At 45.6% G+C, this 14,869-nt stretch overlaps 1 protein-coding gene across 3 annotated transcripts in view; it reads left to right on the top strand.

Annotated features, from left to right (window-relative positions):
- Positions 1-14,869, top strand: part of LOC143975588 (shootin-1-like) — a 94,682-nt gene that overhangs the window by 21,903 nt on the left and 57,910 nt on the right. For all 3 annotated transcript variants that reach the window (XR_013272399.1, XM_077478055.1, XM_077478056.1), the window contains exon 3: positions 10,191-10,239. Coding sequence is in view for 1 of the 3 variants with exons in the window: in XM_077478055.1 (XP_077334181.1) it covers positions 10,191-10,239 (49 nt within the window). In the remaining 2 variants the exon portion in view is untranslated. The remainder of the gene's footprint in view (positions 1-10,190; positions 10,240-14,869) is intronic.

Raw genomic sequence — 14,869 nt, 5'->3', positions numbered from 1 at the left:
GGCACGGGCAGGCATAAGGGCTTACATGTACGTCCTTGCCTGCCCGCGGGTCGGGGGCCCGATCGGGCCCCCGCCCGGTGCCTGCGGCGGTCGGTATTCGTTCGGGAGCGATCCCGGACGAGGGGACGGCCATTCATTCATGGCCACCCCCTCGCGATCGCTCCCGACGAATGAAAATGTCCGGTGATATCACTTCCTCTCCTGTAATGTAAACACAGGAGAGGAAGTGATGTAATCTCTCCTCCGTGTCGGTATTTTTCGTTCCGGCACCGAGGAGAGAGCATCGGTGAGTTGCACAAGCACTACACTACACAGTAGAACATGCCAGGCACACTCACACCCCCCCTTTACCCCCCGATCACCCCCCAATTACCCTTGCCCCCCCAGTCACAGTGACACCAATTGCTTTTTTTTTTTTTTTTTGCATTGGTGTCATTTGTGACTGTAATAACTGTTAGGGCAGTTAGGGTTATCCCCCTTTAGTTCTAATGTGCCCCCCTAACCCCCCCAATAAAGGTTTAACCCCGTGATCACCCCCCCTCGCCAGTATCACTAAGGCTGGGTTCACATTGCAGCGGTTTATGAGAACGAATGTGATTCGCACCGCACTGCAGTGCAAATCACATCCGATCTCTGTGCGATTCGAGTTCAGCCATACAGATAGTATACAGATAGTATGGCTGAATTCGTGTCGCACCCGCCGCACCCGCCGCAAATTCGCACGGGACCCTTTTTTTGGCCCGCAGCAGAATCGGATCGCATCGGTGTTCACACCATGCGATCCGAGTTTGCAGATCGCACTGCGATATGCGAACTGATCTGGCGGTGTCATTAACATTTCACTGACACTCCCAGCAGTTCGCATAGGGCAGTGTGAACTGCCGCCGGGAGGCATGCGATGCGGGAACCCGCCGCGGATTCGTGGCGTTCCCGCATCGCTCCAGTGTGAACCCAGCCTAATAAGCGATCATTTTTCTGATCGCTGTATTAGTGTCACAGGTGACGCTAGTTAGGCAGGTAGGTATTTAGGTTCGCCGCAGCTTTTTATAGCGCCAGGGACCCCCATATACTACCGCATAAAGCCCCCTGATTTCCCCCTAGTTAACCCTTTCACCAGTGATCACCATATAACTGTTACAGGTGACGCTGGTTGGTTAGTTATTTTTTTATAGTTTCAGGGCACCCGCCATTTATTACCTAATAAAGGTTTAACCCCCTGATCACCCGGCGGGTGTCATTTGTCACTGTAATAACTGTTAGGGCAGTTAGGGTTAGCCCCCTTCAGTTCTAAGGTACCCCCCTAACCCCCCCAATAAAGGTTTAACCCCGTGATCACCCCCCGTCGCCAGTGTCACTAAGGCTGGGTTCACATTGCAGCGGTTTATGAGAACGGATGTGATTCGCACCGCACTGCAGTGCAAATCACATCCGATCTCTGTGTGATTCGAGTTCAGCCATACAGATAGTATGGCTGAATTCGTGTCGCACCCGCCGCACCCGCCGCAAACTCGCACGGGACCCTTTTTTTGGTCCGCAGCAGAATCGGATCGCATGGGTGTTCACACCATGCGATCCGAGTTTGCAGATCGCACTGCGATATGCGAACTGATCTGGGGGTGTCATTAACATTTCACTGACACTCCCAGCAGTTCGCATAGGGCAGTGTGAACTGCCGCCGGGAGGCATGCGATGCGGGAACCCGCCGCGCATTCGTGGCGTTCCCACATCGCTCCAGTGTGAACCCAGCCTAATAAGCGATCGTTTTTCTGATCACTGTATTAGTGTCACAGGTGACGCTAGTTAGGCAGGTAGGTATTTAGGTTCGCCGCAGCTTTTTATAGCGCCAGGGACCCCCATATACTACCGCATAAAGCCCCCTGATTGCCCCCTAGTTAACCCTTTCACCAGTGATCACCATATAACTGTTACAGGTGACGCTGGTTGGTTAGTTATTTTTTTTATAGTTTCAGGGCACCCGCCATTTATTACCTAGTCTCACTAGTGTACCCCTAAATTTAGGGGTGTCTACTTTCCAAAATGGGGTCATTTGGGGGGGGGGGTTTGTGCCATCTTGGCATTTTATGGCCTTCAAAACTGTAACGCCCTTAGAAAGCCTGAAGGCGGTGCTTGGTTTTCGGGGCCCCGTACGCGGCTAGGCTCCCAAAAAGTCCCACATATGTGGTATCCCCGTACTCAGGAGAAGCAGCAGAATTTATTTTGGGGTGTCATTTCACATATGCCCATAGCATGTGTGAGCAATATATCATTTAGTGACAACTTTGTGTAAAAAAAAAAAATATATATTTTTTGTCATTATTCAATCGCTTGAGGCAAAAAAATAAAATATTCAATGGGCTCAACATGCCACTTATCAATTTCCTTAGGGTGTCTACTTTCCAAAATGGGGTCATTTGGGGGGGTTTTGTACTGCCCTGCCATTTTAGCACCTCAAGAAATGAGATAGGCAGTCGTAAACTAAAAGCTGCGTAAATTCCAGAAAACGTACCTTAGTTTGTAGATGTGACAACTTTTGCGCAAACCAATAAATATACAATTATTGACTTTTTTTTTACCAAAGACATGTGGCTGAATACATTTTGGCCTAAATGTATGACTAAAATTGAGTTTATTGGATTTTTCTAATAACAAAAAGTAGAAAATATCATTTTTTTTTTAAAATTTGCGGTCTTTTTACGTTTATATCGCAAAAAATAAAAATCGCAGAGGCAATCAAATACCATCAAAAGAAAGCTCTATTTGTGGGAAGAAAAGGACGCAAATTTTGTTTGGGTACAACATTGCATGACCGCGCAATTACCAGTTAAAGCAGCGCAGTGCCAAATTGTAAAAAGACCTCTGGTCATTTACCAGCAAAATGGTCCGGTCTGAAGGTGGTTAATGGCAATGAATTTGTGGACATAAAAGAGCAATAGTCTTATGCTGGTATGTCGGAATTTGGACCAGCAAAAGATTGATGGGAACCTTTCATCAGAAAATGCGACTGTGTGTATGCTCCATCGGAATTTAGCTGGCCGAATTCCCACCAGCAAAAATTTGAGAGCATGTTCTCAATTTTTCAGACGGAAAAACTTTGTATCGGAAATTCCCATTGTGTGTATGCAATTCCGACGTGCAAAAACTCACACATGCTCAGATTCAACTAGGAGATGAAAGCTATTGGCTAATGGGTATTGAACTTCCTTTTTCTAGTCCCGCCGTACGTGTTGTACGTCACCACGTTCTTAACGGTCGGAATTTGCTGTGACCACGTGTACATGTATCAATGCAGGAAAACGTTTTAGACACGGACGTTTTTTCAGGAGCAGTGATTTTAATAATGCTTAAAGTGAAACAATAAAAATTAAATATTACTTTAAATATCGTGCCTGGGGGGTGTCTATATTATGCCTGTAAAGTGACACAGTTTTCCTATGTTTAGAACAGTACCAAGATGACATTTCTAAAGGGAAAAAAGTAATTTAAAACTGCTTGCGGCTGTAATGTATTGTCGGGTCCCGGCTTGAGAAAAACGACATGGGTTCCCCCAGCCCATTTGGGTCTGGTATGGATAGATGCAGTGGAATAATATCCTTACAGGATGTCACCAATTTACAAGCCAACCTCAATACACTAATTGGGCAACTAAGTGGCAAATGAGATTTAATGTTGATAAATGTAAAGTTATGCACTTGGGGACTAAGCAGGGGCGTATCTAGAGAATTTGGCACTCGGGGCGGATCCTATATCTGGCACTCCCCCCCCCATGTTAAAATGTAAAAACACCCCACTGTGCCCCCTGCATACTTCTGCATCCCGCAGTATCTCTTTGCCACTACTGAGCACCCCCTCTCCACAACTGCACCTCTGGACCCCTTTACATTATACAGCACCCTGCACTTCTGGCCCCCTTTACATTACACAGCACCCTGCATCACTCGACCCCTTTATATTACACAGCACCCTGCAGCTCTGGGCCCCTTTACATTACACAGCACCCTGCACCTCTGGACCCCTATACATTACACAGCCCCCTGCACCTCTGGGCCCCTTTACATTACACAGCCTCCTGCACTCTGGACCCCTTTACTTTACAAAGCACCCTGCATCACTGGACTCCTTCACATTACACAGCACCCTGCATCTCTGGGCCCCTTTACATTACACAGCACCCTGCACCTCTGGACCCCTTTACATTACACAGCACCCTGCAACTCTGGATCCCTTTACATTACACACACAGTACCCTGCATCTCTGGACCCCTTTACATTACACTGCCCCCTGCACCCCTTTACAGCCCCCCACAGATCTGGACCGACTGCATGTTACACAGACCCCCCCTTCAGTGCAGACCCCCCTCCCTTCATTTCAGACCCCCCTTCAGTGCAGACCCCCCCTTCAGTGCAGACCCGCCCTTCAGTGCAGACCCCCTCCCTTCAGTGCAGAACCCCCCTTCAGTGCAGACTCCCCCATTCAGTACCTTAGATCGGGGCGGCACATGCACAGCAGGTCCCTTCCCCCTGTGTAAACATAAACAGAGAGGAGGGGGAGGTGGCTTCACTCTGCTCAGCTGTGCCTGTGTGACATCCAGGACCGCTCAGAGAGCCTGTGGCCATGAGAGAAGGGGATGGTTGGTGGAGTGGTGCCACCCTGCACCCCCCACCCCCCTTGCCCCCCCTTCAATGCCACTGCAGCTCGCCTCTCCCTACTCTTACCTGCCTGTCACCATACCACTGCCTAAACACGCTGTCTCCAGTGTGTTGCACCCGGGGTGGTCCTGCCCCCCCCCCCCCGCCCCCCACTTGGTACGCCATTGGGGCTAAGAATATGCCTTCATCATACATACTAGGGGGGTACAACTGGGGGACTCAATGGTGATGAAGGATCTGGGTGTTTTGGTAGATCTATAGGTCTATAGGATTCGCATTCCAGTGGATCTTTCCCAGGCTTGGGAAGTACCACAATCAAGGCTTCTCTCGTGGATCTTGGAAGTATTCCCTCTTTTTCTGCTGCTATGACAACCCTTTGTAGATGTGGTACCAGATCCTCCTTATGTAGTTGATACAATTCAGCCAGTAATCCATCCAAACCTGGTGACTTACAGGGTTTGAAAGGGGCTATGGCACCACCTATTTCTTCCTGTGTTATGGTTTTCTCTAAAATATTACTATCCTCTAAACTCAATGTGGTCAGTGCCATAGCATCTAAATAAGATGCTATTCCCCGATCCATTTGTTGAGTCTGGGATTAATAAAGGGTCTCATAAAACTCCATAAATGTATTCAAGATCCCCTGAGGTTCCTGAAAGGTATTGCCCTCCAAATTTCTAATTTGCATTACTGGGGTATAAGCAGGTTTCTCAAAAAAGGCAGCAAGTGCCCACTCTTGTCCCCCAACTCAAAAATGGTCCAGCTTTGGTGTAGTTGTTTTTTAGTATTCTGTTGTGTTAGTAATAACCTACAATTGTCTTGTTTCTTCCTGTCATGTCTTGTAGGTATTGGGGGAAATGTCTTGTATAAATTTTCTGCTAAAGTAGCTTTATGTTCTGCCTTCACTACATCCGAGCCCAGAGCCCTAGAAAAATCCCTAACCTCTCTGTTCAAGACTCCCCTAAGGGTCGCTTTAAATGCCTCCCATTGGTTAGAGACAGGAGTATCTACACTGTTCTCCCTCCAGTAATTAGCGATAGCTGTTTTGTATTTTATGGTAATAAGTGCTTCCTGTAGCCATTGAGCATTCATGTGCCATTGTGTTTTCCCTTGGCCAGCATTTAAGTCTACTGTGGCTTCCACTGGTGAGTGATCCTATAAAGCTCTCAACAGGTATCTAACGTTGGATGATAGTGGAAGGCCCTCCATTGTGGAAAGCAGCATATCTATTATCGATAGTGTCTTATGTGTCTCCGAGTGGCAGGAGTATTCTCTGACCCCAGGATTTTTATGTTGTCAAACATCAGTGAGTGCATAGCTCTCCAGCCAGGAGGAAAGCACCGGATATGATCCTGAGATACATTCATGCCTGTCCAGAGTCACATCTGGTCACATCTGACACTGCATTAAAATCTCCCGAAAATAGTACAGGCCCCTGTGCTATCGTTACAGCCACTATCAGAACCTCCTCCAATACCAGGGAATAAAATGGATGTGGGATATAAACACACACCAACGTTAAGCACACATTAAGTATACAAACCAAGATGGCATATCTGCCCTTAGTCTCAAGCTTGATATGTAAGATATGAGCAGCCATCTTTTTTGTAACCAAAATAGCTACTCCTCTAGAATATGTGGAGTATTCCGCATGAATAACATTCATGTTTGCTCTTTTCAAAACTAAGACTCTGAAGCCCTGTAAATGAGTCTCCTGTAATAGGACTATATGGGGTTTGTACCACTTAATATAATGAAATACTAAAGATCGCTTCACCTTTGAGTTTAAGCCTCTCACATTCCATGATAATAAGCTTATTTTGTTAGCCATGAATACATATATACCATAGGCATAAACGCACAGGATAAATAGCATATGAGCAACTTATTAACAATATAGGATCATAGTTCACTCTGATGATCTCCTACTAGCACAGCTTTCAGCGTGGCCTGTATAGACATAAGCACAAATGGCATAATAGCACACATCACAAAACAACAAAAAACTAACACCCAACCCCTCCCTCCCTGCACACAACCCCAACATGTTGAGTGCCTGTATCCCATAACTGAAAATGTAAGTGACCTCGGGGGTACGGGGGTCTTTTAGGGAAAAATAGGAGCTGCGTATCAGTACATAGTGGCCCCAGAAAAAACACAGTACTGCCCTGTAGAGCAGCAATTGTTCCGCAGCTGCACACACGGGTACATGAAACTACCGCAGAACAAACAGCCCAAAAAAGGTATGGGGTAAAAGAAATCCAGATGGGAAAACAAGAGAAACTAAAAATAAAAGTGCAATATTGTAGTCTAGGGGACACATAGATAAGCATGGGACTTTCACTAGAAAAGTAATTTCATGAGACAGTCATGAACAATGTTAGGGCACCTCATATTCATATTGGACTATGACCTCTAAGAAAAGTGCATAAGCAACATGAGCATATTAACATGAATCCTGTAAAGATAATACAGTATGTCGAGAAAGGAATCAAATTAACCAACAGGAGTCTCAACTATCAGATTTATATCCAACTGTATCTGTCCTTACATTTGAACAGTTATGAACAGTGTAAAACGAGGTTTCAGGTTGAAATTGCCAGCATCAGACAGCAAAAGGCATACAACAATCAACGATGTGCAGCAGGGCTGGAGGACCCTCTAGCATCCAACCAGTGTGAGGCATCCGTAGGAGTGTTGAAAAAATACACCTTGCCCCTATCGACCACTTGTAATTTTGCAGGGTAAAGCATACTGCATGTCATTTGTAAATCCCGGAGTCTTTTTTTTCTGAAACTAGCACGTTGCTTCTGAGTAGCTGCAGAGAAGTCAGGATACATAGAGATTTGGTTGCCATTAAACTATAATTCTCCCATTGACCTTGCAGCACGGAGAATATTTTTACGATCTCTGAAATGTAGAATACGTGCAATCGTCGGGCGTGGATGTGCCCCTGGAGGTGGTGTTCTGGAAGGGATCCTATGTGCCCTTTCAATAGCGAATAGGCAGGAGAAAGTAGTATCCGCCATATTATCTTTAAGCCAGCATGATCACTTCAGTGATTTGAAGTGGCCATGGTGGTAGGAGTCAGTATGTACAGTGTTTCTGCTTGAATCAGGTAGGGTGGTGGGGGCTAAGAGAGAGAGAAGTGGGGCTGAGAGAGAGAGAGAAGTGGGGCTGAGAGAGAGAGAGGGGGGCTACTGACAGAGAGATAGGGGGCTGAAATAGAGAGGGGCTCAGAGAGAGGATGGTAGACAGTGAGGGTGGCTGAGAGAGAGAGAGAGAGAGAGTGGGACTAAGAGAGGGGGGCTCAAAGAGAGGGGCTGAGAGAGAGGGGGGACTGACAGAGAAAGGGGGTCTGAGAGAGAGGGGGGGCAACAGAGAGAGGGGGGCTGACAGAGAGGGGGGCCAACAGAGAGGGTGGCTGAGAGAGAGGGGGGGCTGAGAGAGAGGGGGGCTGAGAGATAGGGGGGCGACTGACAGAGAGATGGGGGCTGAGAGAGAGAGGGGCTCAGAGGGTTATTTTTAACCCTCATGCCGCTAGCATTAGTAAATACTGTAGATAGGAAAATATATCATATTTTCTTGGTTTAAACTTTTTTTTTTTACTTTTATTCAGTTACTTCCTGGTTTCTTGCCTAGCCAAATGATGCCATACATCCCAGAAATCTTCAGGAGGGGTGGAGAGAAGGGGGGGGGGGTTTCTCAGCTAAGCACATTGTCACATTGCGTGCATGCTTGAGCTAAGGGCAGATGGATTCCAAGAAGTAAATGCTAAATTATTGGTTTGCCCTTACTCAAGATGGCCACGTCCAGAAATGCTAGGAGGAGTGTTTTTCAAAGTGTTTTCTCAGAAATAAAGCATGGTTTGTGGTGCTCGGATGCACTGAGGATCTGCTTTAATACCTCCCCAGCCAATTTCCAGTCAATATGGCAGTTGTTTTACAGTTTTGTACATGTATTTAACCACGTCAGCCCCAGAAGGATTTACCCCCTTCCTGACCAAGCCCTTTTTTGCGATTCGGCACTGCATCTCTTTAACTGACAATTGCGCGGTCGTGCAACATTGTATCCTAACAAAATTGATGTCCCTTTTTTCCCACAAACAGAGCTTTCTTTTGGTGGTATTTGATTACCTCTGCGGTTTTTATTTTTTGAGCTATAAACAAAAAAAAGCAAACATTTTGAAAAGAAAAAGCAATATTTTTTACTTTTTGCTATAATAAATATCTCCAAAATATATCTAAAAAAAACGAATTTCTTCCTCATTTCAGGCCGATATGTATTCTTCTACATATTTTTGGTAAAAAAGAATCTCAATAAGTGTATATTGATTGGTTTGAGCAAAAATTATGTCTACAAAATAGGGGATAGATATATGGCATTTTTATTATTAACTTTTTTTTATTAGTAATCTGCGATTTTTATCATGACTGCTACATTGCGGCAGACAGATCAGGCACTTTTGACACTATTTTGGGACCATTGGCATTTATACAGCGATCAGTGCTATAAAAATGCACTGATTACTGTGTAAATGTCACTGCCAGGGAAGGGGTTAAACACTAGGGGATGATCAAGTGTGTTCCCTGGGCGTGTTCTATCTGTAGAGGGGGTGGGCTCATTAGAACATGACAGAGATCACTGCTCCCGATCACTGGGAGCAGTAGATCCCTGTCATGTTGCTAGGCAGAACAGGGAAATGCCTTGTTTACATCAGCCTGTTCTACCTCTCCATGTCACGATCGCAGGCCACCAGTGGACATCGAGTCTGCAGGACCCGCAGGTATGCTCCAGCAGCGCGCGGTGGGATTGTGCGCATGCTAGCCACCGGTGACGCAGCGGCGTACAGAACATTGTTTTACGCACCCGTGCCACTTTTTCTACGTATATCATCAACATTATGAGGACATTTGATTAGTTTTAGTTTTTTTATTGGATACGTTTTATAGCAGAAAGTAGAAAATCTTGGGGGTTTTTTTTCAAAATTTTCAGCCTTTTTTTGTTTATATAATAAAAATAAACACCCCAGTGGTGATCAAATACCACCAAAAGAAAGTTCTATTTGTGTGAATAAAATGATATAAATTTTGTTGGTGTACAGTGTTTTAGGACCGCACAATTACCTGGTCATGAAGGGGGTAAAATCTTTTGGAGCAGAGGTGGTTAATCGCGTTTATAAATCATCAATTTAGAGTTACACAGCAATAAAAACTTGTCACAGGTGGTAACCCTTCTTTTTCTATAAAAAAAGAAAAAAAGAAAAAGAAAAAGAAAAAATGAATTAGATGAACAAAAAGTTAAATAAAAAAATGTTTGGTTGTCGCTTGGCTTTAAAAAAAAAAATGTGGCTGCAGTTCCTCTTTGCTTACATCCCCGAGTCCTGAATCTTTCAGATATTTCACACTAACCATAAGCTCAACTTACTAAGCTAAAACAGTGGTCATGTGGTTGTATATAATAATTAAGGTAAACTAGATGTGTTGGATCCCTGTGTATATTGATCTCCAAAGACTAGTCATATTCCTATTTTTCTTGCACAGGAAGAAGATTCCGGTGGTGATGGCAATCAAACACAGAACTTTGCTGAAAGTAAGCATGAGCTCCTACTAACATTGAATGTCCTTATAGTATGTCCATGTTGAACAACTTTATATTGCACACTTCTTTTCATGGACAGGAGTCCACATTTACTAAGAACAGGTATGACTAGGAAACAGGAGAATACAACTGGAGCCACATGGAAGAGCATGGCTCAGGAGAGAAGCTAGGAGTTATCAGTTTGCCAGTGGTCACCAAAAGACAATGGATGTTTGGGGCACAAAGTGGTAGACCACAAGCTAGAAATCCAATGTGCCATAGGGACTGGTGGAGTAACAGAGGGACAATAAAATAGGAGCTGAGGTGACACTGGATGCTCCAGGGATTTAGGAGGAACAGGAGAGTGCCTGTATGTTTTATTGAGGTGAAAGCCCTAAGAAGCGCAAAGGCTCAGAGTCTAAGGGGCAACCTGGTATTTGTTAGAGCAATTTGCAAGGGGTGATGGACTTTGCTGCAGGACAGCTCCTAGGTAGCAGCCCTCTGTCTCATCCAAACAGGCAGGGAGCACTGGAGTGAGGGGTAGAGTAGAAACAACAGGGTGTAGCCGAGTGTAGACAGTATCTGGGAGCACTGGGATTACTGGAACACAGGAGTGAGAGTCTTGGATAACACTGGAGTGGTGGGATCACAGAAATACAGAGACAAGAGACTCTGAAACAGAAGTGGACTAGGCCAGGGGATGGGGGGGGAAGGGGGGGCAACTGCTCCCTGGGACGTTTTGATGTCCTGTAAAAATGCCACACTGCTTCCGCTGCAAACATGCCTAAAGGCTTCCTGGTGAACAGGACAAAGAAGTCCAAGCTGGTGTCCTATCGAGTGTGGTTTGAGGGCAAGGCACAGGCTGCCCCTCGGCATTGATGGTGTATATCCAATATCCAATATCCATATCCAATTAGAGGCCGGCTTCATTCCCCTTCAGAGACTCTCCTCCCCTGGCCAGCCCTGATCAAGCTGCCCTGGCTCCCCCCTGAAGACCCCGGCCGCCCCCTTGTAACCAGTTTGGGAACCCAGAGTTGATGCAGCAGGTGCTGTTCAGCTTGTCCCACCCGGTGAGCAAAGAGTACCTGGAGAGGAGCTTCAGCCTGGGATGGGGGTGAGCAGGAGGGAGGGCCGAGCCAATGCACCATAGACCTCTTGGTTGTATTGCCCCCTGGGAAAAAATTTACCAATCAGCCACTGCTTTGGAAGTGCTGAAATGTTGGAACCACAGGAACGTCACATGGAGTAGACAGTAGTCCCAAGCAGGCAAGCTTAGTTTGAAGGAAAAAACAGAGGCATGCTTTGTGGGAATGTAGGGCTCTGCTAAGTGCAAGAGACAATCTCTGGATAAACAAGGGGGTGAGCACTTAGCATACAGACACACTACTTGACCACTGAGCAATTCAAATGCAAATTTTCTGCACAGATTGCAGGTTCTTGCTGGCAGAGCTAGCATAAGATCCTGCATAAAATACGTACTTGTGTTTAGTTGCGTACAATTCTTTATATTATTTCCTTTGTGTATGCATGTGTTCCTTTACATGCATGCACACAGGGCTGTCTTAATGTATGGGTGCCCCTGAGCCCCAGGTGCATGGGGGCCCCTTGACTATCTTGCATTACATCATACTCGCCAACTGTCCTGGAGCTGCCAGGACATTCATGTTTTTTACTAAACTGTCCTGGGATGGCCGCGTCCTGGGAAACATCTCAGAACCTGTACTGTGCCCTCCTGATCCCAGAATTGTACCCTCTTGATGCCCCCTGTATTGTACCCTTCCGACCCCCCCATACTATGCCCTTCTGCTTCCCCCCTTTATTGTACCCTTCTGCCACCCCCCGTCCTTTTCCCTTCTGCTTTCCCCCCTGTACTGTGCCATTTGTGTTGATTAGTCTTTGAATTTTGAAATGTTTTCTTACTGTTTAAAATTGATTTTATTGAAAGTACTATTGAATATATGTATAATTCTATCATCTATTTATACTTTAATTCTTGAGAGTAGGTGCATAAATGAGGGCAGGCTGGTAGTGCATTACTTTGACATCCCTGCATACTCGGGTAAAATTTGCAGATATGTAAGGCCCCAAAAGAGCTATGTCCTACTTTTTTTAGGCCTCTAAACATAGTGCATATTTTCATTGCATGACTAGAGGATTTGTCAACCTTCCGTCCTCGAACTTATAATAAAGACACAAAACTGTGTAACGTGGGTTTAAACGGCCACAGCAGCCATTTTATTAACAAATTAATAAATAACAGAAACATAAACAGTTTTAACAATACCAAATAAAAAATGCAACCAGGAGAGGGTCTTTGGGTGTCCTTAAAGGGACTGTAAAGTGATTTTTTTTTTTTTTTTTAAATAACAAGCATGTTATACTTACCTCCACTGTGCAGCTTGTTTTGCACAGAGTGGCCCCGAAACCTGCTCTTCTGGGGTCCCTCGGCGGCTGTCTCGGCTTCCTCCAGCAGGTGCTTCTCACGTTCATGTGAGCTCCCTCGCATGGTGAGAAGCATCTGCGGGCACGCTCCCGTAATACAGCCGGGGGCTATAGCTGCTCGCTGTATCACACGGCCCCGCCCTCCAGCGCTCCGTGTCAGTGGATGTGATTGACAGCAGCGCGAGCCAATGGCTGCGCTGCTTCCATCCATCCACTCCAGCCAATCAGCGGCCAGGCTGAACGGTGGAAAGGATGTCGGGGGATGAGCGCTGGACTTTCGAGGGGTGAGGTAAGTAAAACGGGGGGGGGGCTGGGGCAGGCACTGTCAGATGTTTTTTCACCTTAATGCATAAAAAAAACATTTACCTTTACAACCCCTTTAAGGCACATTTTATGACTACAAGCGACCATGTCCTCAGCTGCGCCCCATCCAGGTCAAAGACGATGCAACATTTTAGACTTTCCCCTAGGGGACCTAGATCCTGGGAGAACAACCATCAACCAACCAGGTGGGAGCACCATACCCTAGATGAGCCCCCAATTCTTTAACAATCTGTGTAATCGTTGACCCCCCCAAAGACCCACCTGACCCGCAAGCTGCTGCGACAAAAATGCAACGTTTTTTTTTTATTGTGTTCGAAAAAACACGAAACACAAAAAAATGTCCCTCACCCAAAATACACCCTAAACCCAGAATACAGGAGGTAGGGAAACTCTTCACTTCAGCTGAGCTTTCCAGAATGACTACCCATCAACCCTTGCACCAAACAACCCTTGCACCAAACAACCCTTGCGGCTCCACCCTGACCATCTGACCCCTCAGACACCAATCAGGTAAGTTACACCCCTGCCACACTAGCTACAGAGTTCTTCAACCCTTCTCTGACTTGTTCCTCCAATAGTCATGCTGACCCTTTGCTTATTGTCTTATCTCTGGGTCACGCTTTTTCTGTATGCATCTAAATGCAGCGTATTAGATGCCCTTGTGAATGGCCACAGATTGGCTACCACGTTGATTGGTTATATATTGCCCACCTTGTACAGAAGGAAAGACCTGGCGATAGAGTGATGCACAGGTAACAAAGAGCGATTCGGCTCCAAAAGAGGGAGCCAAATTCCCTTCAAATTAGGGACATTTTAGCGCTATGCTATTAGCTGGGTCATGCAGCTAAAGGTTTATCTATTTCTTTAAGACTCTAGTTCTGAGATTTCCACGTAGTAGTTTAATTTTCTGCTTCCTCCCTCAAGCCCATAATTTTGGTGTCACATATCAGTGTTGTAATCCTGTTTATTGTATAATGTGGATCTTCCAACAGGGAACGTGACACCATTGCCTGGCTTTGTAATGGCTGCATGTGTCTGGCAGCTTTATAATTCAGCTGGGGAGATCACTGCATTGGAGTCTTTGAGAAATGGAACCAGCGATTCTGCTTTCCTGCAAACAGCCAAAACTAAAATACTGGATTTAAGTAGAATTGTACAAAACATTAATACAATAAATAGCCAGTGTCTGATATGCTGTATTATTTGTAGGGTTGTAGGCTGGATACACCCAGACACCTGCAGTCTTCGCTGTTGGCCCTTTAAGCCACACAACAGAGCTTTCCACCTCACCGCAGATTTATTTATTTCAATTTATTTATCATTGGTATTTATATAGTGCTGGAAATGTAAGCAATTCTTTACACATATATTGTACTTGCACATCAGTCCCTGCCCTCAAGTTGCTTATAATCTAAGGCAGGGTTTCTCAGCCAGAGTTCCCTGGAACCCTAGGGTTCCTCCAGAGGATGCTAGGCGTTCCTTGAGCATTGGGAAATTTCCGTCTCACTGACACCATTGGTCTTTTCAGCTATCTGTAAGGGGATAATTCTTCCCAATGACCACAAGTAAGGAGCATTCATCCCACTCAGGGCCATCTTTAATATTAATTGGACCCTGGGCAAACCCCCCCCCCCCCCCCCATGCAATTTCGCTCTTCACCTGCTCTCAGACATACAATAAATAGCAGCTAGACTTAAAATCAGTTTACTGTATCAGATCAGGTAGTAATTGCGATTGGTTGCCCGAGGTAACAGCATATCATTACCGCTTACTGACTGGTTGCTAGAGATTACAGCACACATTAAGGCTCACTGATTAGTTGCTAGAGGTTACAGCATATGATTTCTGCTTGTTGATTGGTTACTAGAGATTACTG

This window comes from Lithobates pipiens, unplaced genomic scaffold (assembly GCF_037356315.1).
Source record: "Lithobates pipiens isolate NorthernLeopardFrog02 unplaced genomic scaffold, aLitPip1_a1.2 Scaffold_13, whole genome shotgun sequence".
Classification (NCBI taxonomy): domain Eukaryota; kingdom Metazoa; phylum Chordata; class Amphibia; order Anura; family Ranidae; genus Lithobates; species Lithobates pipiens.
The sequence above is the reverse complement of the archived record's forward strand: the minus strand, read 5'-3'. Positions and strand labels throughout refer to the sequence as shown.